This window comes from Spermophilus citellus, assembly GCF_964194105.1.
Source record: "Spermophilus citellus genome assembly, chromosome: 7".
Classification (NCBI taxonomy): Eukaryota; Metazoa; Chordata; class Mammalia; order Rodentia; family Sciuridae; genus Spermophilus; species Spermophilus citellus.
This window is the reverse complement of record NC_138188.1, coordinates 161,799,094-161,825,742: the sequence shown is the minus strand read 5'-3', so window position 1 is coordinate 161,825,742 and position 26,649 is coordinate 161,799,094. Positions and strand designations below refer to the sequence as shown.

Sequence of the window (26,649 nt, the reverse complement as noted above, 5' to 3'; positions counted from 1 at the left end):
AAATTTTAATGGGAATATATACTGAATTTCCTGACCAAATCAGTAGAGGGTCGAGGGGTGAGTATATTGGCTTTCCCTCAAGCCAACAGGCCAGAGGCTGTTTTATTGGCTAAAAAAAAGTACATTAAAAAAAAAAAAAACATACACAATTCTTTCTCCACTGCATAGTCATCCACTGGAGCACTCGCGACCATGGAAGAAGTTCTGACAGAGACTAGCTATGCCAATGACTCACGGCAGCCCGACCTCTCATCCCATAAATCAAAGCCACCTTGCCCAAAGCGCCAAGCCAAACCTCCAATTACTGTAGAGTGCTTCAGGAGACATTAAACCTGAATGCCCAGAGACTGGGGACTTGAATCAGAGGCTCAAACCCAACCAGAAACCCTATTACAGCTGAGATCAGAGGCCCGGGCTCACACTGAAACCTCACAGCGCAGGGGGCCACATTTCAGAAAAGACTCCTTTGTCCAACATGCAGAAGGGAAGAGAACACGCTCTGTGCTCCCACTGAAGAAGGGCTGAAGGTGCACCGTAGGCCCAGGCCAAAGTCGGGGGAATGCATCGGACAAGCTAGCCTCACAGCAAGTCATCGAGAGAAAACACCGGGATCTTGAAATAATGGATCTGTGTCGGCCACATGCCTCCCAGAAGCTTGGAAAAAGAGAAGGCGAGGTTAACACGAGCCCCAGAGGGGACTGACCTGCAAGGCCAGCCTGGGACAGGCATGTGGCCTGGGGCACAGAGCCCACCAAAGGTCACAAGTGTGAAGCTTCATGTCTGACTCGGCCAAGAAAAGAAGTGGCCTTCGAGCCCTGCTGAGGAGCCGTCTCCTGAAAAGAGGCAGGACCAGGGCAGGAGGTTTGGCTGCAGTGCAGCTTTGAACAAGTAAACTCAGCAGTACCTGCTGGCAGGCAGTGGTCATGGGCCAAAGTGACCACTGGGGCAGCCCAGGGCTCTCCCTGGACATGGGTGTGTTCTTATTCTGTTTTTATCTACTCACAAGAGGAGAAGCAGATCAGAAACTGGAGTGGTCAGAGAGCCGATGGCAGGTCTGTGTCCTCTGGTGGGATGAGCAGGAGGCTCGGCCATGCAGGGAGCTGTGTGCACCTCAGGAGTTTGCTCCAAGTCAGGGGCAGATGGCCAGAGAAGCCCAGCCTTTAGGTGGGGTAAAGGGACCCATCTGCCACCTGAACGCCAGGCTGGCTGTGTGCACAAAATCCACTTGGACCAGCCAACAGGGAGGTTAGACAGATGTGGCCTCCTGGGGCCTGATGAGAACAAAGAGCACAGCAGAGCCCAGGGGAAGGACGCCCGGTTGTGTGGTTGATTAACCATGGCTCATGTATGGAGGGCAGTACATGGTTTGGCGGTGGTGGCTGTTATTTACCCCTGGGTGGAGGCATTGGCACAGGGCCTGGGTGGAGAAGCCCATCTGACTTCTGTGGATCTGGCAATTGTCAGCTGCCAAAGAACCCCATCTGCCTACAGTCTAGAAGTGACCACCACTGTGTGAAGTCTGCACGTTTAAACCCGGAAGTGACCATGCACACTACCCCGACCTGGCTCTCCGGTCTCTCTACTGTGACTAATGTCAACAGATGTATGATAAGGAATGAACTTATTTGGGATGTGAACCTGCTCGGGCTTGTTCCTCCTGCCTCTGTGTCCTGAGCACCCCACCCAGGGGAACCCGAGTCAGTGTGCAGAACAGACCAGAACCTGCTCAGAATGACACAGGGCTGGACAACTTTGTCACCAGGAGCAGTTCTCAGTGAGGAGGACACCATCCCCTGTGGGAGAGTGGTGGAAACTCTGGGGGCATTTTTGGCCACTGGTGGGCCAGCATCAGGCACAATGGCTATCCTAGAAGCCCTTGTCCCTCATCCCTGTCCACATTCTGAGCCCCTCTGGGCACGCACATGGGTGAAAACCCACCTGAGCCCCAGATGTGCCTCCCTTTCACATACACACTGAGTATTTTCTATGTGGGTTTAACAGAAGTTGGATATTAACTGCTATGTAAATAAGATGGCAGGTGATAACTTTTTCTTTGAACTTCACCAGGATTCTTCACCACGTAAGAAACAACGTCAACAACCCAAGCTGCGCTGCGGGTTGGAGTCTTACTCAATCAGCCCTGGTCAGTCTACACTGGGTGATACGCAGCCACAGTGGTCCCCACACAGCCTCCAGGCCCTGCCCCCATGGTTTCCTAGTATGCTCGAACCACAGGTCACCTTCAGAGACAATGACTACCTTACTACACATCCCTTTCCTTCCTTCCACCCGCACAGGTGTTTATTTCCTGAAATAAAATAAAGCTACTGGTGTCTTGGATTTGGGAATGTTCACATACCCACAATGAGCTACCTCAGGAATGGGAATCAACTATAAAATTAAAGTTCACTTATTTGCACCTTGGACATGTAGCCTGAGAGTCATTTTATACAGTATTTCTGGTGCACCTGTTTTGACCATGACCTGTCACCTGAGTCCAGGAGTGGACGTTTCCGCCTGTAGCATCATGTCAGTGCTCAAGAAGCTGGTGGACTTTGGAGCATGCCAGTTTTTGGACTAGGAGTGTTCCACGTGTGAGCTCCATAGGGCCATTCAGAATTATGTACGTAGGTTAAATTATATTTCCTGGCTGCTTTCATTTGGAGTGACACAAAGCACTCGTCACGAGGAGGGTGTGGGGTGGAAGGCCCGGGCCTGCTGTGCAGAATCAGGAAGGTGGGTGGGCTGCTGCCTACTTGACTTCCCAGGCCATGTGGATAAACATGGGAGGTTTGGAGCAACCTGGCGTCCCGTCCCACGACGGGGCCACCCAGAGTGAGCAACTGGAGGTGGGAGCTATTTGTGGGCAGAGGACTTGGATGAACCTGCGTCTGAACGGGAAAGGACAGCCATGGCCCCTTTCGCACCGAGGAACACCACCCACTTCTATGCGTGTTCGTGGTTACAGCACAACTGCTGGCACACACTGATCTTCTCGTTCCTCAGGCCATCACGGGCCAGCTAGTGTACCCTAGGAAATCTTACAATATGTGGAGTCGCGTGCTGCGCTCTAAGTTCTTTGAGGGACGGGTGCCACTTTGTTCTGTGGCTCTGTGGGGCTCCGCATGCACTGGCCACCGCTCCCCCTACAGCCAGCAGCTGCAGCTGCACACCCTGGTCGCTGCACCATTTCTGCCCCACAGGGGAGCCGCAGCGCAGCCACACAGGACTGTTCTGGGGGCGTTTTCTTTCCCCTGCCGAAGTCTTACTTTATTAAGTCGCCAGGGTCCTCAGAAACCTCGAGCTCTTATTTCCCTGTTTTCTGGCAGCTAAATCTGGGCTTTAGTCCTCGGAATAAAGACTGTGGATAAGGAAAGTGAGAGGGGCGGAGAGGCCAAGGGTCCGCCAGCAGTTCTCAGGCTATGGGAGTTCATGACCCTAAGAAGAAAGCCCTGGCATGTCGGCAGGCTGGCTCCGCCTGCTCCCTTTGAGCTTCACAAAAACCGACGTGAAGTCCAAATGTGGACAGCATTAGAGCAGCTTCAAGTGTCCAGAGGACGGGGACTCCAGATCCAAGGCTCTTGCAGAACTGGAGGGTGACATGAAGCCACTGGGGACCCTCCCTGCACCCACTCAGAGGTCCTCTGGAGCCAGTAGTCCTGGCCCCTGCACTGGGCACAGCTTGCTATTCCAGAAACCTCCACCCTTCTCACAAGTCCATCCCATAGCTGCCCTGTGGAGCCCCTCAGTGCTTAGGTCATGTGCTTTGTGCTCAGCACCCTCACTCTTTCTAAATGAGCCACTGACTTCTTTCCCCAGATACCTCCCCACAGCGATGTTCCTGAACTGTACCCTAACTGTTCTGAACGACGGGGCAACACAGAGCTGGCTTTGCATGCTTACCCCTGCCTAGAATGGCCCCTGCCTGAATGGCCACACTCTCACATGGTGCTCCTCTGCCCACACCTCCCCACGCACACTGACGGCTCACAAGCTCTGCACTCTGTGTAAGTGCAGAAGTTGTTTCACTTGACAATGCATAAGGCGACCCTCCTGTGGATGCACCGAGGCTACGTAAGGGGGATTGTGTGATGGATTCCCCTGAAGAGAAATACGCACATACATACATGTGCATCTACACGTATACATGCAAGTTCAGGTACACATCCAGACACAAGCACAGATGACGAGTGTGCGTGTGTACACATACATGCACACACACACCCTGAAAGTGAGTCAGTCTTCTGGCTGGTTTGTTCCAGTATATTCTACATGCCGATTCATGTGGTGTCCCCACCCAGCCAGGCCCGCTCTGGACCCATCGCTTACCTCTCTGCGTCAAAGTAGGTGTCTACGTAGGAATGGGGGGCACCTGCCACGGCGAAGTTACTGCTTCCAGTGTCGACGAGAATCTGTAGCTTTTATTTTTTTAAGGAGACAAAATAGAAAGTATCATAAGGCAAAAGCTTGTACTGACTGGGGAGGCTGTTGTAAACCGAATCAGACAGAGTCCACGAAGAAGCCTGCAGCAAGGAGCGGCCTCCTCAGGCACACACAGCCTTGGAAACAGCCCTGTAGCCGCTGCATCTCCCTTCAGGCCGCTGGGACTGGCTAACAAGGCCGAGCCTCCTCCAGCCCCCAGCCCCAGCTTGTGCCCTGGTTCCCTGGCTGGGACACCCTCTTTCTGCCTTCCCAAATCTCTGGGAAAACCGGATCCAACATGGCCTCTCTCCTCAGCAGCCTCTTACTGGCCCCCCCGCCCCTCTGCAGATGTCCCCTGCAGAGTGCCCGGGGACATCTGCCCCAGTCCTGCTTTTGTAGCTTGATTACAGTATAATTTCTGTACAATAAAAATGCAAGATCTGAAATGCGTGTGAGACTATGGCCATACCACCCTGAAGGTGCCCAATCTCGCCTGAAATGCTCCGTGAGGGCTGCCACAGTATGTCCTCAAACCAAGATGCAGAACTTCTGTTGTCCCTGAAAGGTCCCCTTGGCGCCTCTTCCCCAGAAGCTGCCACGCACGTTCTGACTTCTATTACCACGGAACGGCTTCAGATGCTCCTGAAGGTTCTGTGAGGGCAACGGGGAGGTGCTGGGTTTGCTCTCTTGCTGGGGTCTTTGCTCTTGGAGTCTCCGCGGCAGTGGGTCTGCTTCTCTAGATGGGGTTGGCTGGTCTCCAGTTGAAGGCTGGTGTGGGTGAGGCTGCTGTGGACGCTCCTGGAAGTCTTTGGACAGATGCTTCCATTTCTCTTGGGTAAATACCCAGGACTAAACCTACTGGGTCACAGGGTCAAGATGCTTTTCTAGTGTTTTCTAAATAAACTGCTGAGCAGCTCTCCAACACAGACATACCAAGATGCACTCGCATGGCAGTGCGCCAGGGTCCACTCTGCTTATTTGCTCCATATCCTCCCCCAAATCTGGTGTTGGTGGCCTTTGTTTTTGCCACACCAGTGGAGATAGTGGCATCTTGCTGAGGCTTCCTGCACCTCCCCAGTGACCAATGCTGTTGACCTGCTGCTTGTCCACGGTTTGGCCCATGTTCCCAGTTAACAATGGCACGAGGGGAGGAAGGGTAGGTTGCCCCTCTTTATGCCCAGCACTATCCCAAGTGCAGACACATGGCCAGCTGTGTAGAGAGTGAACAAAGACTCTAGAACACAGAGTAGGTAGATGAAGCCCAAAGGCTGAACATCAAGTTTAAACAGCTAGAGACAGGAAACAGAACAGGCAAGCTTCTGTCCAGCATTATCTCATGGACAGTCTGCTGCCTTGGCCAATACCCTCAGTTTTGCTAAGTCTAGAACTTTCTATGCCCCCAACCCCCACTTATTCGACCCAGCCACAGAATTTGGCTCAGGTTCAACCCCTCCTCCTGGAAATTCCTCCTTCCCCTTGGACTCTGGAACTCCAGCCTTCCTGAATTCTCCTCCTGCTTCTGCGACTCCCCACGCCCCTGCTGCTGGATGGAGTTGCCCAGGGCTCAGCCTGGCGTGGCTTCTGCCCTCTAGACTCACACCCTCGTGTCTGTAAAGGCCTCCTCTCGCCCCTGAGCCCCAAGCTCACAGCCAGCCCGTTCCTGGCCCCAGACTCCAGGCTTCACCGGCCCAACACCTGCATTTGGGGTTTCACGGCCTTCCGGTGTTGAAACCCCAACCTCACACCCTGAGTGGACATTGTCGGGAAACAGGGTCTTCCCGGAGCTGGTCAAGTTAAGGTAGCATCCCTAGGGTGGCCCATCCAGTCGGACTGCAGGGAGGGGAAGGCCCATGGAAAGACAGAAACACGCAGGAGCTGCATGTGACAATCGAGGCAGGGGTCAGGGCTGCACAGCCCCAGGACACTGGGACTCACAGCCACCACCAGAAGCTGGAAGAGGCAGGGCCGGCTTCTCCAGGGCCTCAGAGGGAGCGAAGTCCAAAGGAGCACCAAACAAATCTGCATTCATGTTTCCCTTGGTAGCTGGGGGATTGCCTCCAGGACAACCTGCAGGTACCAAACTCCAAGGAAGCTCAAGTCCCATATACAAAGTGGGGGAAGCCACACACATCTTCCTGCATATTCTAAATGCAGATTAAATGACTTATTAGACGACTTATAATACCCAGCAGGATGTGAATGCATGCAAAGAGTTGTTAAACTGCACCGCATAGGGAACAACGACAGAACGTCTGCACATATTCAGTACTAATTTTTAAAATATTTTTGATCCCTGGTGGTTTGAATCCTTGGATGTGGAACCTAGAAATGCAAAGGGCTGAACTGAACTTGGAGTTTGGTGGAGAGGAACTGGTGGATGCTAAGAAATCATCTTACGCATTGAATCATCAATCAGAGGTTAAAACAAGTGGGTGCGCTGGACCTCATGGTGTACCCCTATAATCCCAGTGGCTCAGGAGGCTGAGGTAAGAGGATCACAAGTTCAAGGCCAGACTTGGCAACTTAACGGGGCCCTGAGCAACTTAGTGAGACCCTGTCTCAAAATAAAAAATAAAAAGGGCTGGGGATGTAGCTCAGTGGGTAAGCACCCGAGGTTCAGTCCCCAGGACAAAATAAACAACAACAATAACAAAAACAAGTGAAGGAGACCCATCTGTAGCTCAGTCTTGCTGAACAAATCCCTCCTGTAGGGCCAGGTTCCCTTTCCTTCCTGTTCATAAATACTAAATTTTTAGGGGCTGGGGATATAGCTCAGTTGTCTCCCATGGGCTTGTCTCTCATGCACAAGGCCCTGGGTTCAATCCCCAGTACCCCCCCCCACACACACACACACAAGACTAAATTTTCAGAGGCTCACCTCCAGGCATGTCGGACTTGCTGGGCAGTTTTTAATTCCTTCATCTTTTAAGAGATGGTTGACCCCATACCCACCCAACCACACACACATTTTTCTTAACCCTATCATTTCCTGTATCTCGGTTTCTGTTTTAATGTTTCTTACTTTATTGTTATTTTTTTAATCTTTACTTTGGAATTCCCTGGTTTTTAAGAATTCTTGTAGTTTGCAAGCTTTGTATCCATTTTAACTCGTTTTTTGTCTTACAACTTTACCTGATGCCTTTAACCTCTTGTCTTGATTTCACAACTTAGAATGTCTCTGTGGGCTCCCCACTCTGAGATCTGACAAAATTGGCACACAGCTAAGCCCGTGACGGTGGGTGTTGTAAGATAAGGAGGGACGGGGCACACGCTGGCTCACACCCTGTTTGTTCTTCTGGGCGGCTGTTTACCATTTCACGCGGTGCATTTGAGCGCTCCTGCTTTTACCTGCCTGGCATTTCAACCTCCCCTGTCTGCCCACCTTGTCGTCCTTGGCCCTCCTAGATGGCTGTGGATCTCTACCCCAGGCGCCTGTCCACGGCTCACACTGCTGTTTGCGCCCTCTCAAGAGTTGCTTGTGACAATCACCTTTCCCACCACTGCTCAGTGGTCACAGGCAGTCGCAGGCCCAGGCTGGCTCCCCCATATCCCTCATGGGAGCTTCTGCTGGGCATCCTGTGCCCCCCCCCCAAGATAGCCATCTTCTCCGGTCCCTTCCTGTTTGGGACACAGCGCCAAGACTCTTACACTTGAAGAAGGGTTGCCTGGGCTCTACACACCTGAGTCACGTGTTCCTCTGAACAGCATATATATGTTTCTCTAGTGTTTTTCAACACCAAGTACTTGAGGGAAATCTGAGGACTGTTTTATTCTTTCCTTTTCCCCTGGCGCCTGGAGATTGCTTCCTTGGCCTCGCAGTTCCATGGTATCCGTCCGACTTCACACTGGTTGGCTGACTCAACTTTCCCGGACAAAGGGGCTCAACTTTCCCATTGGTCTTCTAGGGCTGCCGTAACACATACCCCTGCCGGGGCGTCAAAAAACAACATACGCCTATTCTCTCCAGGTTCTGGAGGGGAGAAGTCCAAACTCTAGGTGTCGGCAGGGCTGAGAGCCCCAGAAAAGCTCTAAGGGGGGGGGGTCCCTCCTGCCTCATCTGGCCTCCAGCTTGACCAGCAACCCTTGGCATCCCTTTCACTCTGCGCTGACAGATGCCGTAAATGGATGTGGACACCTGTCAGTGCGTCATACTGTCCATCTTCGAGGTGGGCCTGTCTCTGAGCCTCCTCACTGCCTGCAGAGCTGGCTTCCATGACTCCTTTGTAGCCAGCTCAGGGGTGACTCAAGAGCTGAGGTCCATGCGGAAGAGTGAGGCCTGGGGTCTTACCATTGGAATGGGTTCCAAAGCACCCTGTCTAGTGCCAAGGCTACTGCCTGACCAGCAGACACCAGTGGGCGCTGACACGGACTGACACACTCACGTCACATGGCCCTGTGTCCTCCTCCTCCTGTCCACGTCCTGAGTGTAAATGTTTCCTGGGGGCAAGATGAGCTTTGAAGCTGCGGGGTGAAGGGGTTTGGGAGGGTGAAGACCCACAGAGCCCTGAACCACTTGGGATCCCTTCCTGGGGCCAATCCAGGAGTCCCAGCGTTCAAGAGGGCAGTGTGCCTGAGAGACAAGGGATGTCACCACCCTCGAGGTTGACTCCTGCACACGGTTGCAGAGATTTTTCTTGGTCATTAAAGCCACAGATAATAAAAGCCATGGGATCTTGAACAGGAGCAGCTGTCCCCCAGGCCTGCTGTCAGTCTCAGAAGCATGCCATGTCACCCGCGTTTCCCGGGTCTCTCTGGCAACCTCGCACCCAGCAGCTGCAAGATGCGGGCAAAATGCCAGCATGGCCCGGCCACCCAGCGCCCGTGGGCTCTGCCAGGCAGACGGGCATTCCACGTCCACACTGGCGGCTCCCACACCCCAGGCCTGGCTGAGGCGGCAGCAAGACTATTGTCCTCCATACAATAGTCCCAGTGCCCAGGAGCTTTCTGGGCAGACGTTCTGCCCTGCTCTCCTGGGTCTGGAATTCCTGCCTCCCACCTCATAAACAGGCTTGTTGACACCCATCCTTGGCCTTGCTGCCCCTTTGCAGAGGCAGGGAACGCAGCACAGAGACAGTCAGACCCAAGCGTGGGCTGCAGTGCTTCACACTGACCATCTCTTCTCATTGCCCAGGAGTTTGGGACAGTCACACCTCCCTGAGATTTCCTCAGAAGTCAGTTTTCAAGAGCATTCAGTCCAGAGCTGTGGCCGTGTAAGCAGGCCACCAGGTGACAGGTCATTCTTACATATTCAATCTGAGGACAGAAGTCGTCCCAAATAAACAAAGCAGGCTCCAAGTCAGGAGTGGATGAAAATCCAGGGGCTGACACCCCCAGGCCGTTCCGCAGCATCAGAGGCAGACACCTTAACACAGTTTGTGCTCCCTGAGAGATGCAGCCCCACCTGCAAGGAGTTCAGCGGCAAAGGGAAAAAGACCATCAACACCCTACAAGTTTCCCAGGATGCACTGAAGTACCTGGGGCTCCAAAACTCAGCCTGTGGGCTTCTTCCAGAACCCTCATCCTGCAAAACTCAGGCTCTGTCACATGGCCCTGTGTCCTCCTCCTCCTATCCATGTCCCAGGGATTTCTAAAATCACGACCTGCATCTTTGGGTTCACTTCATGTGCATGCACTCCTACTGTACACACACTTGTGTGCACACCAGCCCAGCTCTAGACTACATCATTCAGACTCCTAAAACGATACTGAAGTCACAAATTCAGAAAATGCTTTCACACATTCAAAGCGTGACCTAACCTGACTCAGAAGCATATAGGACATCATGGCATCGGTACTTTATAAGCAAGAAAACCAGCAACCGGGAGAGGTGGGAAGGTCCAGCAAGATCTGAGGTCTTGCCTCCTGCCTGCTACTCTCCCACACTGTGCAGCCTTCTGCAAAGCCCACCGCTCCACTTCCTCTGACACAGTGGCCCATGGGGAAACCTGCGTCCACCAGAGATGGGTCTGTTGTTCCCATCCTCGTTGACTTTTTTTTTTTTGGTGGGGAAGGGAGGGGTACCAGGGATTGAACTCAAGGGCACCTGACCACTGAGCCACATCCCAGCCCTATTTTGTATTTTACTTAGAGACAGGGTCTCCCTGAGCTGTTTAGTGCCTCCCTGTTGCTGAGGCTGGCTTTGAACTCATGATCCTCCTGCCTTAGCCTCTGGGATTAACAGCTCATTGACTTTTCATTCCTTCAATCCCAGCAGGCTCAGAGGGCCTCTGCAGGCAGGGGTGGGTCCTTCCTGTGCAGGGCCCTGGACAGGGAGTCAGAGCAGTAACAGGTTGAGTGTGTGTGTGTGTGTGTGTGTGTGTGTGTGTGTGTGTGTGCTGGGGGCGGGGCCGGGTGTCCTAGCCCCTTTGGAGTCCAAGATCCAGAGGAAAAAACAACTTTCCCCAGGCACTTGACCTCTGAAGCTGTGATCCAGACAGATTAGGAAGGCAGAACTGCAGGAATTGAGCAAACTCACTTTTTTGTCAATGTCTTAGAAGCAGCAAAATCCAAAGCAAGCTCCCTCCAGCCACTGCTCTCTTTCCGGCGACCGCCAAGCACCCACCAGCGGGCCACCATGGGTCTCAACCTCTCCCTTCCCTTTTGGTCAGCAACCTGCCAAGATGGAGCTTCGACATACCCTCCAGGGCCGACCAAGCTCACCAGCAACCTAGGGTACCCTTATCCCATGGTCGTCTGGCCTGATGGTGGCCCTGGTCTCCTGTGAACCTTCAGAAGTACTGCTGTCCTGTTTTCCCTCCTTCTCTGTCGCAGGGACTTCTTCCCCTGCCTTAAGTAGAGAGGGTTCCAGAGGATTCCATACCCCGGGGGCCTACACACCATTACCACACTGGAGCCCAACTTCTCCAATGACAGCCCCTGCACAGGGTGCCCGCTGTGACAGCAGGATGCACACGTGGGCATCTCTCTATCCCAGTGCTTTGGACAGTGCCAGGGCCTAGTAGGTACTGAGTAGAGTTGTTGAGTGACTCAGTGAAAGTCAGGGCTGAGAGCCTTCCAGGGAGGGAGACAGCAGGGGGCGCGCATAGCAGGCAAAGGAAGGCTGTCAATCCACTTGTAAAGCAATCTGCAGGAGCACCTTCCAGGTATGGACAACATCTGAGAGGGTGGGAGACCTTGGATGGCTTACTCTAGAAGACCAGAAGGAAGATGTGAAGACCCTCCTGCCCCGCAATAGCAATCTGTCGTTATGGTACTTACTTCTCTAATGTGCTCCCTGAATGAGATTCACATAATCAAGAGGCAGAGCTGACCATCATGCACATGGTATGGCGGGTGGGCCCTGGATGGGTCACACACACAACATTCCTCTCAAGCCCCTAGAAGCCGGTCTGCCCTGTGTCTCAAGAATTCCACCTCTGCTTCCTGAACCGGAGGGCTGGATGCACACATGCCTTGGGGTCAAACCATACCCTGCTACCTGGAGCCCGTGCAGGGCAGGTTCCCCCTCACCTCCTCCAGGAAGTGGGTGAAGAGGGTAACATGTGCAGTTTTAGACACCCAGGTGGAAATACAGTCAATAAAATTCAGTTGTTGGTGACCACTGTGCAAATTCATGACATCCCAAGGGACATACATCTCCAGCCAAGGAAATTGGCTTATCCCGGAGCAATCTGAATCTAAGGGATTCTTCAAGAAGGTTCCTTTAGGGATGTGCTTGGGCACATGCCTGGCCCTGCTAGACAGAGCTTACTCAGCTTTATAAAGGCATGTACAAGGGGCCTGTTTGCTTCTTTTTATACAATTATAAACACCTTGCCTGAGTCTGGGTTTTGCTGCTACTACAGAGTGGGAGAATTATAAGCAAGGGGATTATTTGATGGACATGGCTGTGGAGGCTGAAGTCCTGGATGGAAGGGCTGCATCTGGTGAGGGCTGTCTTGCTGGGTCACAATCTGGTGGGGGCTTCACACGGCAAGAGAACCCAGTTGCCAGCTAAGTACCCCAGCCCTGGCCTGAATCCATCCCAAGCACAGTCCTCCACACCTCGGCACCTCTGGGAGACCCGCCTCCCAACACCATCGTGAGCTTTAGCAGGAACGTTTGTTCCCAACACGTCTCTCACCCTTTCTGCCAGGATGAGGGCTCAGGACAAGGCACACATAGTGCCTGTCTCTGTGACCTGACAGAGTCCCATGTCCCACAGACAGCCTCCAAGAGGAATGTGATCCACACGTTCCTGATTTTTGGCACCCCTGAATTCTTTCATTGTCTCTAATTCCTCCAAGTTGCCATCTCTTCCCTCAGTGAGCTTTGAGGGCAAAGCCTTTTCCTTAGTCCATTTTGGATGATCCCCCAAGTCAAAGGGATGGACCTCTTCGACTAATAGGAATTCACTAATCTCTTGTTCCTTCAGATGCAAAGTATTATGGTTTGGAGGTGATATGTCCCCCAAGAGATCCTTTGTCAATGCAGGAAAGTTCAGAGGTGAAATGACTGTATTGTGAGAGCCATGACCCAATCAGTCCATCCTAGTGTGAATGGGCTGACCAGGGTGGTCACTGTAGCAGGTGGACGTGGCTGGAGGAGTGGTGGCTGGAGGGGTGGTTGCTGGGGGGTGCTCTGGAAGGCTGCATCTTCTGATGGCCCCTTCCCCCTCTCTCACCTCGGACCCAGAGCTATAGGCTGTGACCTTGAAATCATGACCCCAAACAAACCTTTGCACCCTTCACATGTTCTGTTAGGTATTTTGGTCACAGAAATGAAAAGCTGGATAAAACAGGGCATCTACATGGGCTGCACTGGGAGCAGAGGGGACACAGGTAGAGAAAGCCAGCTGGCCACCTCCTGACGTGTGCAAAGAGGGTTTTCGATTTTCGACAATCGGCTAACCTTAGTTAACTTCCCAGTTGCTACACAGATAATCGCAGGCCCACGTCCTGAACTCCCAGCACAACCCAAGTCAGAAGCAAGAAGAGACAGAGGTCATGGCACCCATCTTCCTTCACACTCACCCCAACCTTGGCATCTTCTCGGCTGCAGGACCGAGCCTGTCCAGCACCTAGGGCAGGCCTGGAGTGGCCAGGGGTGAATGCTCCTGGGAGCAGCCTTCAGCCCAAAGCAAACTTCTGGTGCAGGAGGACCTTCCTCAGGCAGGCAGCACCCAGGGTGCCCTGTGTGGTCTCCTGAAGTCCCTGGTGGTGCCGGCTGCACAACCCACTCCTCCCTGCCTCCCTGCCCACCCCTGGGTGGAGAGAATCGAGAGCCTTAGGTCTGGCCAGGGTCTGAAGGTGTGTGCCCACCTCACCCCAGCCGGCTGGCTTCAGCAGTGGGCCCCCTAGGAGGTGACTGGGTCACTAGGGCCGCACCTGACAAAGGTGCCCAGAGAGCTCTCCCCTGCCACCTGAGGACACAGTGAGAAGAGAGGGTATCATTTCTGTGAACCAGGAAGCAGCCCTCTCCAGAAGGCTTGCGGAAGGCTTCTGGGTAATCTGCCGTAGCACTTCTGAATGAGCTGATATGCTCCCTGAAGACAGGTGTCACCTCACTCAGAGTCCCTGGCGGAAACAGGCAGACAGTAGTCCGGAAGCCAGGAGCCTCCCAGGGCCAAGAACTCTCACGAGCTGCAGAAACCTGCACACGCCTGCACCTGTGTCCCAGGTCCTCCTAATCTTCAGCTGACACACCGAGCAGTGGCCCTAAAGCCACCTGCTGATCGCTGCAATAGGTGAAGTGTGGCATAAGGGACCAGCCGGGTGACTCAGCTGGTCGGTGATCAGCCTGGGATTCTCAGACACCACTCTTTTTCAGCCGGTTAATAGATAGGAAAAGTGGCAGATGATTTAAATAATGGCTCATTTAACACGACGGTTCCTAATTGCATTAGCGGCCCATCTGCTGGAGGCAGCCAGCGCCTTCCGCCCGCCACACGGGCTGTTTGCCCACAGTCCCTGCACGTGACAGTCGGCACTGACTTCCTTCGTTGGGTTCTTTCAACACCCGATTCCAGAAATGAGTCTCCTTGACTTAAGCACATTGAAGGAAGCAAAAGTTAATTGCCACATGCCATTTCTCCCCAATCTAAAATTAAGGTTGTGTTTTATCAAGGAGGGGAAAAGATCATTTTCAAGAGCCCCACTTAACATGAACAGCTGTCCCAGAACTGGGCTGCGAGGAGGCTGACGCACTTGATTCTGGCTGGCAGTGCCAGCACGTGCAGGCTCGTGTGTGGCCTCCCGCTGCAGCGGGGCTCCTCCAGAAAAACACGCGCTGGGAGACACAGGGTCCCAGCTGCTCTGGGGAAAACCACAACCCCCAAGTGGATGCAGAGAGGGACGCAGGCTCAGCTGTGGACTCTGAAACATGGTCACACTTGCCACTGGGTGCCCAGCATGGGCAGGTGCAGACTGGCTGCAGAAGTTGAGGTTGAGTGCAGGGGCATTTAGGGTGCAGGAGATGCCTCTGCCAAGAACCTCCAAGGTCACTCAAAGCCAAAACCAAACCCAGCTCAGAATCCTCTGGGAGGGGAGCCCTGCTACCCTGACGTTGGGACCCTTCCCAGGTGAGAGGAGAATTAAGGAGCAGGGGAAGAAGATCCTCTGAGTTTGCAAACTTTTCAAACAATTCATCTTGGTCAATAAAAGTGTAAATGACAAATCACTAAGATGGAGGGAGGGCAGTGTGGATTCTTATCCCAATCCTGAAGCTAATGGCCTTAAGTATGCTGGCAACATGTCCATTCATGGGATTCATAAGATGACAGATTCAAGTTCATTTTCTAGCTCTAGTCCTGGGATATAGCCTGCTAACACTCGCTAAAGAAAGCAGGGTTGTGTGCAAAAACACTGGATTTTTGGTTATGCTAGCTGAATTCAAACCCAAGCTCAATCTGCAGTTGGCTGTGCAACCTTTGAGGTTTATACACCCTACCTGAGTCTCAGTGCTCTCCTGTCAGCTGGGTTAATGGTTGTTGCTCTGAGCAGCACCTGAAACCTTATATGTGTCATGTCCCTAGAAATCACCTGGCATATGAGGTTTCAATTACTCAAAGAAGGGCAGGTGAGGATGTCTTCCCAGACTGATCTCTTAAATATTTCATTGCTAAACCCAACCTGGGCCAGAGTATTGTCAGCCCTTCATTCTTCCTCTCCCTGCCACTAGTCTGGACTCAGTGGGAAGGGGTGCGCACAGCACTTCGGACCGGGCACAGGACGTTCGGTGGTCCTGCCAACACCTGGTCCTCATGCAGGTGATGCTGGGATGGACGCATGACCTGGGGGAACAGCTGGGGGTGACCACAGCAGAGTTCCGTCCAGGAGGGTACAACTGAAGGGCCACACAGACAGCCATCTCGATGTCTGTTTTCGGCCCTGTCTTAGCCAGTGCCCACAGGATCCCCTGGTGCCCAAGCTCCTCTGATCCCTTTTCCTTTCCCTCAGCCCCCATTTCTGAGAGCCTGTGTGTCCTGACTACCCTGATTACAGTGCCTTTGTGGAAGCCACTCCTCCCCACTACTTCCTGAGTGACCCTGGCAGCTTCCACAAAGGTGAAGATGAATACATGGGTGGATGAAGGGGTAGGTGGATGGATGGGTGGGTGGATAGATGGGTGGATGGATGGGTAGGTGGATGGATGAGTGGGTGGATGGATGGATGGATGGATGGATGGATGAATGGATGGATGGATGGATGAGTGAGTGGATGGATGGATGAGTGGGTGGGTGGATGGATGGATGGATGGATGGATGGATGAGTGAGTGGGTAGATGGATGGATGGATGAGTGGGTGGATAGACGGATGGATGGATGGATGGATGGATGGGTGGGTGGGTGGATGGATGGGAGGGTGGATGGATAGATGGGTGGGTGGATGGATAGATGGGTGGATAGATGGATGGATGGATGGATAGATGGGTAGATGGATGGGTGGGTGGATGAATGGATGGGTGGGTGGATGGATGAATGGGTGGATGGGTAGATGAATGATGGATGGATGGTGGAGAAATGAATGGATGGGTAGATGGGTGGATGGATGGATGGGTGGATGGGTAGATGAATGAATGGATGGGTGGATGGGTAGATGAATGATGGTGGATGGGTGGATGAATGAATGGATGGGTGGATGGGTGGATGGGTGGAGGAATGTGAGGATATCAACATCACTGAACCCATTTTGCCCAGGACACTCAATTCCAGGTAGTTGGAACTCTCTGGCCTGGGGTTTCTCAGGGCAGGATGTCCTCCTGGGTTTGGTGAGTTCTGGGCCTCACAACAACAGCTTCTTCTTGCGTGGCACCTGCAGCAGCCCTTTTCCCCTTTGGTTGCCACAGCAGTGTTGAACTAGGCAGAGGATGAAGTGGTGGAAGTGTGAGTGGAGCAAAGCCCCCGTCCTTTCCTCCCTCTGGCACCGGTGCCCCCACTGTGGCTTGCCACCTCCCATGCCACTGTACCCTCCTCCACTGTGGCCACAGCAGTGCCCAGCCCCGCAGCTCTCCTCTGGGAGCGGGGAGTGATGCCTAATGCTGTGGATGATGAAGACATCCCACACAGACTATGGGGACAGCCGCACAACTCTTTGTTCATACGAAAAGCCACCAGGCTGTGCCCTTCAGTGAATTCCAAGTGATATGTGAACTTTATCTCAAGCTTTAAAATAAATTTTAAAAACAAAAATTAGGGCTGGGCTGTAGCTCAGTGGTTAAGCATTTGCCTGGCACGGGTGAGGCGCTGGGTTCGATCCTCGGCACCACATAAAAATAAATAAATAAAAGAAAGGTATTGTGTTCATCTACAACTAAAAATATTTAAAGGAAAAAAAATAAATTACACACACACAAAACTCAGAAACCTCCTCATTGTCTCTGCTGAACAAGGGGCACCGGGGTGGCCTGTGATGCCTTCCCTCCCGGGAGCGCAGTCATTTCCCATCCTCCCAAGGAGGCAAGAGTTTTCGAGTCACTAGGGATTTAAATACCTCTCCACCCCTGAGAAATCGCGAGAGATGCACCCTGCATGTGCCACCCAGTTCCTCCAAGAGTGGGTAGACACACCGAGGGGTGGGGAGAAAGAGAAAGCAAGCCCTAAGCCACCCCCCTTAAAAGCTGTGGCTTCTTCTGGGCACACTGGCATACACCTGTAATTCCAGCAGCTAGGGAGGCTGAGATAGGAGGCTCACAAGTTCAAAGCCAGACTTAGCAACTTAGAGAGGCCCTAAGCAATTCAGCAAGACTCTGTCTCTAAATAAAATATTAAAAAATGGACCGGGGATGTGGCTTAGTTATTAAGCACCTCTGGGTTCAATCCCTGATACTAAAACCCAAAACAAAACACACACCTGTGCTTCCCAGGCCTGTCTCCTCCTTCTGTGTGATGTGCCTCGGGTTGCTTCACTGATATCCCCAGGCCCCCTCATCCACACAGGCTGCAGAGAATGAGGCTGACAGCCATGTGCAAGTCCTCCTCAGCACCAAACCAGCCCCCTGGTGCCCCAGGGTCGGGACTGTGGTGCCAGGCTGCCAGGCCAGTGACCAGCAGAGCAGGGGTAGAACCAGACATAGGGGCCCTCTCACCTTCTCACCAGAGCCCACAGAACCATTTGCACAACTGAGGAGCTGTCCTACCTGGGGAGTGTCCCACCTGGGGAGGTACTAACCCAGGGAGCTGTCCCACCCAGGGAGCTGTCCCACCTGGGGAGTGTCCCACCTGGGGAGTGTCCCACCTGGGGAGGTACTAACCCAGGGAGCTGTCCCACCCATGGAGCTGTCCCACCTGAGCAGCTGTAGCACCTGGGGAGCTGTCCCACCTGGGGAGTGTCCCACCTGGGGAGGTACTAACCCAGGGAGCTGTCCCACCTAGGAAGCTGTCCTACCTGAGCAGCTGTAGCACCTGGGGGGCTGTCCCACCTGGGGAGCTGTCCCACCTGAGGACCTGTCCCACCTGGGGAACTGTCCCACCAGAAGAGCTGTCCTACCTGAGCAGCTGTAGCACCTGGGGAGCTGTCCCACCTGGGGAGGTGTCCCATCTGAGCAGCTGTCCCACCTGGGGATCTGTCCCACCTGAACAGCTGTCCCACCTGGGGAGGTGTCCCACCTGAACAGCTGTCCCACCTGGGGAGGTGTCCCACCTGAACAGCTGTCCCACCTGGGGAGGTGTCCCACCTGGGGAGGTGTCCCACCTGGGGAGTGTCCCACCTGGGGAGTGTCCCACCTGGGGAGCTGTCCCACCTGAGCAGCTGTCCCACCTGGGGAGGTGTCCCACCTGAGCAGCTGTCCCACCTGGGGAGGTGTCCCACCTAGGGAGTGTCCCACCTGGGGAGGTGTCCCACCTGGGGAGTGTCCCACCTGGGGAGCTGACCCACCTGGGGAATGTCCCACCTGGGGAGGTGTCCCACCTGAGCAGCTGTCCCACCTGGGGAGTGTCCCACCTGGGGAGTGTCCCACCTGGGGAGCTGTCCCACCTGAGCAGCTGTCCCACCTGAGTGGGTGTCCCACGTGAGGAGCTGTCTGCACATGCTGCATCATCCTTGGGGCTTGGTTCCCTCCGAGTCTAGACATGGAAAGACTGAAGCGGGGAGCGAGGCTGAAAGCTGCCTCCTGTTTTGAGTTTCCACAGGTGAGAGCCCCAGGTCAGGAGGAGCAGGATCTTACTGCATGACAGGGGGCTGGAGACGTCCACTGCTTGGACAGCGTGCTCAGGGGAGACCAGGCAGCAGCCGGTGGAGGTGAAGAGAACAAGCAGCGTTCTCTCCATGCAGGACGCCAGGCTCCTGCAGACCCGGGGGGCTGTGGAGTTTCCGGAAGCCTCCGAGCTTCCAGTCTGCCTCTGGGCAGGATGTGGACCCACTGATTACAGTCACGTGCAAGTGTCACAGGCTGGACTTCATTCATTTATTCCAGAAAGACAAGGCTCCTTTTCCCAAGGAAAGGACAGGCCCCACTAGACCACGTCAGATAAAGCAGGCATTGAGAAGAAGCCTGGTCCCCAGGGCTGGGCTGTGAAGGAAGGACATGGAAGCGTTTCTACCAGCCTCCTCCTACCCAGGGACAGCTGAAGCCCTGGGGCCCCGAGAGCCTGTCCTGCGTTTTCAGGGCTTGGGGAACCTGGTGTGCACCTAAGACACAGCTCTGCCTGCACAACTCCCAGGGCCCCCAGATTCCCCTCAGGCGTAAGTCTAAGTCTTCACTCCCCCCAAATCTCTGGAGCATCACTAAATGTCCCCTTTGTCAAGAGCTAGAAACTGGTTGAGAAGCCACATCAGACCTGAACTTTCAGTAAAAGGACATGGTCAACTTCACCCTGGTTCCCAACATTCCAATGTTGCCAATGTTTTTAGTGAGAGTCAGAGAGAGAGAGAGAGAGAGAGAGGTGTGGGGGAGGGGGGGAGAAGGGGAGGGAAAGGGGGAGAGGGAGAGGGAGAGGGGTGAGGGGAGGGGGAGGGGAGGGGGAGAAAGCACACTTACCTGCTGCGGCAACAGGAGAGACTTCAGGTCACTGTGTGCACTGGTCACTCGCCCCTATTCTAAGTATTAGGTGTCCTTTATTACTTTTTTAAATTGCTGTACAATACTCACAACAAAACTATCATCTTAACCACTTTAAATGCACAGTTCAGCGTCCTTCAGCCACTTGGTGTATAGCGGCCACCTCACCTGCAGAGCTCTTCTGACCTAGTGGAGCTGAAGCTCTGCACTATGGCCTGCCCCACCCCCCCCAGCAACTGTCCCTCAGTTGACTACTCGAGGGACCTTGTGTAAGTGGAGTCGTGCAGGAGTGGCCTCTGTGGCTGGTTTCTGTCACTGGCACCGTGCTTCCAGGGCTCACCCACGTGGTAGCCTATAAGGGATTTCCCTCTTGAGGTTCAATTCCACTGCATGTTGCTATGGCCTGGGTGTCTCTGTCCCCATAGAGGTTGGAATCCTCACCCCTAAACTGATGGTATAAAGAAGTGGGCCACAAATAATGGGATGATTGGTTTTATAAAAAGACCCAAAGAGCTCTCGTGAGGTGCAACAAGAAGTCTGCAGCCTACACCCCTGGGAAAGTGCTCTCTGAGACCTGACCACACTGGCATCTTGACCTTGGACTTGCAGGCTCCAGAAGAGTGAGAAATTCATTCATACTGTTCATAAGCCACACAGTCTAACAGCTGTTACAGCAGCTGAACTAAGACATATACACATCTTGTTACTCAATTGTCGGTGAGTGGACACTTGGGCTGCGCCCACCTATCTGCTATTGTGAAGCATGATGTGAACGTGAGTGTGCAAATAGCTGTTTGAGACTAGACTCTCCTTTTGATTCTTTAAGGGAAATTCGTTTTTCAATGAATACTTAGCAGCCGCCAGGTGCCAGGTCACAGGGATGAAGGGAATTTGCTTCTTCCTGGCTTCCATGCCTCCCTTTTCATGACAGGTGCCCATCCCTGTTGCTCTGACTGTGGGACAGTGGGGGACGAAGCACAGTTCACACACGGTCTATCCACGATTGGGGAGTTGAACTTCTAAGCTCTCTCCTCGGCCACTCAACACCCGTGAAACAGTTAACAATCTGTGTTCATGAAGGTATTCTCAAGGCACCATCACCAATCTGAATACGATGGAAAACACAAAAGTGGTAGGGGGTAAATGGAGAGGTGGGCTGCCAATCAACCATCCATTATTCTGAATTATGCACAAAGATGAGTGGATAATGACCTCGCTGTATTTAAAAATGGCCTGCTGAATGGCCTTGCGAGGAGAGCCCTGGGAGTTGATTTTATCTATGAAAATACATTCTCAACTACCGACTATGATTAAGGGCGCTGAAAACAGGAGATGGATGTAAGCTCTCAGGGTCACAGAGGCAGGGGCACCTCTTAGCAGCGTGGGGATTACACAGAGTGCTGATGGCCATGGCTGTAACCCAGGGCCACCAGAATTCACCCCCACACGGATGCCGGGACCCGCCTTTCAGTGAAACCTTAAGATCTGAAACATCATCTCCCATCACGTCATCTCCCATCATGCTCCTCACCCCTCTGCTCAGCCCCACCCGGAACGTGTCACACAGAAAGGCTGCTGTCTGTCCCCTTCTCTAATTCCAGACCAGCCACTTAAGAAGCAGGCTATTTCTAAGCAGTTCCTAAGAGGCTTTGATGTTTTTTTCTTGTTAAATCCACGAGAAAAAAAAAAAGTATTTTAATGGGCATATGGCAATCAAAGACACCACTCTCTGCCAGAAAGATCTGTTAAAGGCCTTCCCAGTAAATTCTTTTCAGGAAAAACATTAAGTCTCTGTGCACTTTTGCATTTTTACAAAGTCCGATACTTTGAAAGGACGCAGACCTTGGAGAGAATGAAAGAAATAGCCCTCTTTTGTGTCTCAGCCAGTGCAACACAGATGTTTTCCTAACCACAGTAAAAAACAGTCACATAGAGATCTTCCAGAACATTCTAGAAACAGAAGAAACCCAGAAATCTCCACAGACCCCCAAACACAGGTGAGAACCCCGTGTGCCAAGTGTCATGTGTCTGACGGGCAGCAGTACCACAGATCCTGCCCCTCTCCTTGGGCCTGGGCATCCCCAATTCCGCCTTCTCTGCAGTGGCGATGGTCCCTCCTCTGCCAGGATCATGCCCGCCCACTTGCAGAGAGCATGTTATATCCCCTTAGGAAGGGATCAGGGCAAACTCCACTCACACTTGTCTTCCACTGTAGAAAAACCCCTGGAAACAGCCCACAGGGCTCCCAGCTACCAAATCCTCTGTCCACCACCCCACAAAAATGGCTCTTCTCTCCCTCACGTGCCAAAGCTTACCACCAGGCCCCCTCTCCCTGGTCATCATGGTTGGTTCATGACCCGCTTCCCTGGCTTCCCTCAGCTCCCAGGAACCCACACATCCTGGCTCTGCTCCAGCCTCCTGGCCGCGCCTTCCCGGGACCCTCCTCCCCACCTCCTCTAAGGTGCAGGAGCCCAGGCCCATGCCCGGCCTCCCCTCCTCTCCACCTAGGCTTGTGCACATGGCGTGCACCTGCTGTCCTGGCTCTAATGCCACCTCTGCACATGGGCTCTCAAGCTGGTGTCTGTCTGGGGCCTCTCGTTTGAATACCCAGCTGCTCCTGGACAGCTGGTCTGAGTGTTAGGGAAGGCATTTCCAAAACCACAGCCTACCCCTCAACCATGAGACTCTCCCCAACAGGAAACCCACTCCCCTTTCCTGGACCTTCCCTCCCAGGATCTACCTACAGGGCTTCCCTCTCCTGGGTCTCCTTGGGGTCCGGGAGATGAGTGCTCAGGGCCTTCTCAGTGGGTGCCCCTTCTGCCTGGAACACCTTCCCACTCATCTCCCGCCCTCCTCTCTGCCCCGGGGCTTCTCATTCCAGAGGCCGTCTCTGGCCTTCTGCACAAATTAGCCACCCTTCCCTGCTCCTGTACTCTGCCCGGCCTGACGGTTTCCTCACAGCCCCTGTCCCCGTCCCTACTGTAGGTTTCCGATATGCCACTCTAACCTGAAAGCTCTGCGAGGGCAAGGACTCCTGGTCACTGCCCATTGCTGTGTGCTCCCTGTCCACAGCAGGCCAGGTGAAGGCCAAGGGCACCTCTGACTCTGTTGAATGCTGTCGTCACAGGCAGACAGAGCTACTGCCTTACGAATCAACAACTAGACTAGGATTTATCATGAACATGATAATTAAAGACTTGACAGGAGATCGGGGTCGTCATCTTGTCCTGGCTGATAACTGGAATCACCCAGGAACTTAGGGAACGTGTAGAAAAGCATGGAATCCCCAAACCAGGGGGCGCGGTCTGGAATCCAGAATCTGTTTCTCAACGAGGTTCTAGGTGACTGATGACCAGCAGGTGTGGGCACGGCTGAGAAGCCAAGGAGGGCTGCTCTGCTGTCACTGTCACCGACAGGTGACCACATTTGTCCTCAGTCCTGGGTCACGGGGCTGTACTCATGTATGCCCTAGCATGTTACAGCCTCTTTCACGACACCTTCCTGTTCACTGTAAGTCAACAGTATGTAATGAGGACCTACCTGAAACAGGGCGATGCTCTTCCTGGGGACAGATACCTCAACAGATATGCCTGGCCAAACACCTGACTGCTCCCAGGGGTTCCCTCTCCCACCTGGCAGCCTACTGGACAGTGTCCTGCCCAGAGTCCACACACCCCGTCTGGTGGAGGGGCAAGCCGTGAATACCCTGGAGCGCTCCCCATGTTGGGCATGGTGACACTCCTACCCTGCCGCCACCTCAGCACTGCCTCGAGGTCCCATTTGAAGTCAGTGTCCTTCAACACCCCACCCACCAAGCATCTACCTACAGCCACACGCTGTAGGCCTCAGGCAACGAGGGACTCATAGGTGACAGGGGTCCCCTAAGATTATTCATGGAGCTGAGAAGTCCCATCCCAAGACGTCAAGTCGCTGGGTGCAAAGCCTCGCATGCTGTGTGGAGCTGGTGTGGACAAGCTGTGCACAGGGTTATGCACATTTCGTGCCATTGATAATAATATATATTAGCTGTTACCAGTTTACTTATTAATAGGCTCTACTTCCATCATTATTGAGCATGACTCTTCCACTTGTAACAAAAAAGTTCACCATAAGACAGTGTGCAGGCAGCAGCCATACCCACCTCGTGTTTGCAGCCTTGCTGGATTGTACCAAGGGCCACTGGAGCGACTGACCTATGCCATCTGAGCTGCATAGGTGGACTCCAGGACGGTCCCACAGTGATGGAATTGCCTAACTAAGCCTTGCTCAGAACTCATCCCTGAGTGACACTCGAGTGCACGGTTCCTGTGCACGTCTACTCAGTGTGATCCACACTACGACACACTCAACAAAATCTGTCACCGTCCTGGCTGGTCACTTAGCATGAAGACCTTTGAAATAATTCATAGTGAAAATCACATCACGCATTTTAAAATGTCCTAAAACATTAAAAATTATTTAAAAGCTGACCTCAGACAAAGAGGAGATTTGCACGTAGAGATTTCTCAGTGCTCCCCACCCCCTGCCCCAACCAACCCAGCACCTCCACTGGTCAGCCTTCAGCAGGGTCTTAAAACAACTATATTTTAGTTTTAATCATTGTCAATGATCCTAAAAAATGCTGGGTTTACTAGTTTGAAAAATATTGATTACTGTTTAAAATGGCCAGAATTAACTCAAATTTTATCTCCTCCACTGCAGAATAGATCTTTGGAAAAGGGCATTAAGTGCAGAGTTTGAAATAACATTTCACCGCAGTTTACCGAACTCTGATTTATACGGGCAGCATCCTGAGTCTTGCGGAGGGCAGACAGCTCCCGTGAGCCTGCCTTGCTCTCCATCCACCGCCCAGCTCCCAGGCGAATTGGAGGCTTGAGCTGGCCTCTACACCTTAAATCTTCTCTCCCCAAGGAGGCTGCCAGGGTTGCAGATCAATGACCTGCCAGGCGGAGAGGCAAGTAAGAGTCACAGCAGAAAACCCCAGCCTTTAAGTGCTGGATTTTGTACCAAACACTCCGGTCCTCTTTGTTTTAAGAGTTCAGAAGCGTGGACAGCTCTGGGATAACTGGCTTTAAGCAATGTCATAATTTTCTGATTCACCTGAATGTCACGATTTTTGCCCTAAGTGGAGGTATCTTGATTTGTGAAAAACAAATTGACTTAACCCTCTTGTTCCCCTTAAAATTGGCTCTGGGGTGGCAAGAGCTGGGTTGTTCAGTGAATTCCTATGATGTTAACATGCAGTTGTTGGAGAACCAGATTCATAGGACACATTTTCTTATGAATCCAGAAAATAAAGCCAGGTGGGACGTCACTGTATGGGACCGGGTGTGCACCCCATCTGTCTCGTCCTTCCTGCCAACATAAAGTTGGAATAAGAAGACTGCGGGACCTAGTCACGCAGCATGGACAGACCCGGTGTGAGGATGTACGTATGATGACCGCGGCAGCTGCAGGGGGAATGCGGCAGCCCTGGACCTGGCCAGCGGCTGGGGAGAGTGAGGGGAGTCAGCTCCGGCCGAAGACCAGATGGCTTAAGCAACAGAAGTTCTATGCTTTCCAGTTCTGGGGCTGAGAGTCCAACACCAAGGCAGGGGCAGGTGGCCTCTCCCCGTGGCTCACAGAGGGCCGTCTTCTTGCTGCCTGTCAACATGGCTGTCCCCTGTGTGCATGAGCCTTGTGTCTCTCAGTGTATCCTAGTTTCCTCTTATGCGAACACAAGACAGACTGGAGTGGAGCCCAACCCCTGAGGACCTCATTTTGCCTTAGTCACCTGTGTAAAGACACCACTGTGTCCAAACAGTCACTCCCAAGGCACTGTGGGTTAGGACTTCAACTTGGGAAATTAGGAGACACAATTCAAGCATGATGGGGTGAGGGGTGGGGGCTGACCTGGTGCAGGGATGAGGCCCGAGACCTGGCAGCCCACGTGGTTTCAATCACTCCAAGACCCCAGGGGCACGCACACTCTGACATCCAACCCAGAGAGAAAAGAGGCGATGAAGAGTGTGGATTCCAGTTTCTTTGACTTCTCACTGCTTGAAGTGTCTACAAACCAACAGAGGCAAACTGAGGCCTGGGCTTAAGGATCCATAGGCCTGGACAGACTCATCCCCGTAGCAGTGCCCACCAGCTGTGTTATTCAGAGCCCCACAGAGACAGGAGCTCCCAAGTTACTCAGGAGGCCTTCAGGAAGGGGCCATTCATGCAGGTGTGGCTGGGGCAGTGGTGGGGACCATCCCCATCACCTCCAGAGGGGTAGGGCAGAACAAATGGCCTTGGACTCACTGGGCCAGGAGAGAACTGGCAGGAGCTTGGAGGGACTTCCATCAGAGGCTGGGGTCATAAAGGGACATGCAGGCTGCCAAAGTGGGGAGGGCAGGGGAGTAGGATCTACATCACCTTTTCTCTGGCCCCAGTGAAACCAATCAGAGGCCAGAAGAGAGACCCTGGCCACACTGTGAAATCTGGCAGTTTAGCATACTATCCAGAGGTCATGGCTGGGGCCAGCCAACCTTTCCAAATCTTGGCTCTGCTCCCATGGACTGTGCCACCTCAGCAATGTAACCCATGGGTGCCTCAGTTTCCCCGCCTGTGAGATGGAGATGAAGACTTGATAACTCTCATCCCCAACGCCCACCAGTAGGTAGCCCCAGAAAATTCATCAGAAGATAATACTTTTCTCCAGTTTGTTGGTTAAAAAATAAATAAATAAATAAATAACCTAAAATTATTTGGAAGATTTTTACATAGTTAGACGTTATGTTTCCATGTTAAGGATTTAAGGTGTTT

General features: G+C 53.1%; 1 protein-coding gene across 1 annotated transcript in view; it reads right to left on the bottom strand.

The window, feature by feature from the left end:
* The window catches only part of BACE2 (beta-secretase 2), an 80,114-nt gene that overhangs the window by 36,469 nt on the left and 16,996 nt on the right, over positions 1–26,649 (bottom strand). The window contains exon 2 of the mRNA XM_081301474.1: positions 4,330–4,418. Within this exon, the coding sequence (XP_081157600.1) occupies positions 4,330–4,418 (89 nt within the window). The remainder of the gene's footprint in view (positions 1–4,329; positions 4,419–26,649) is intronic.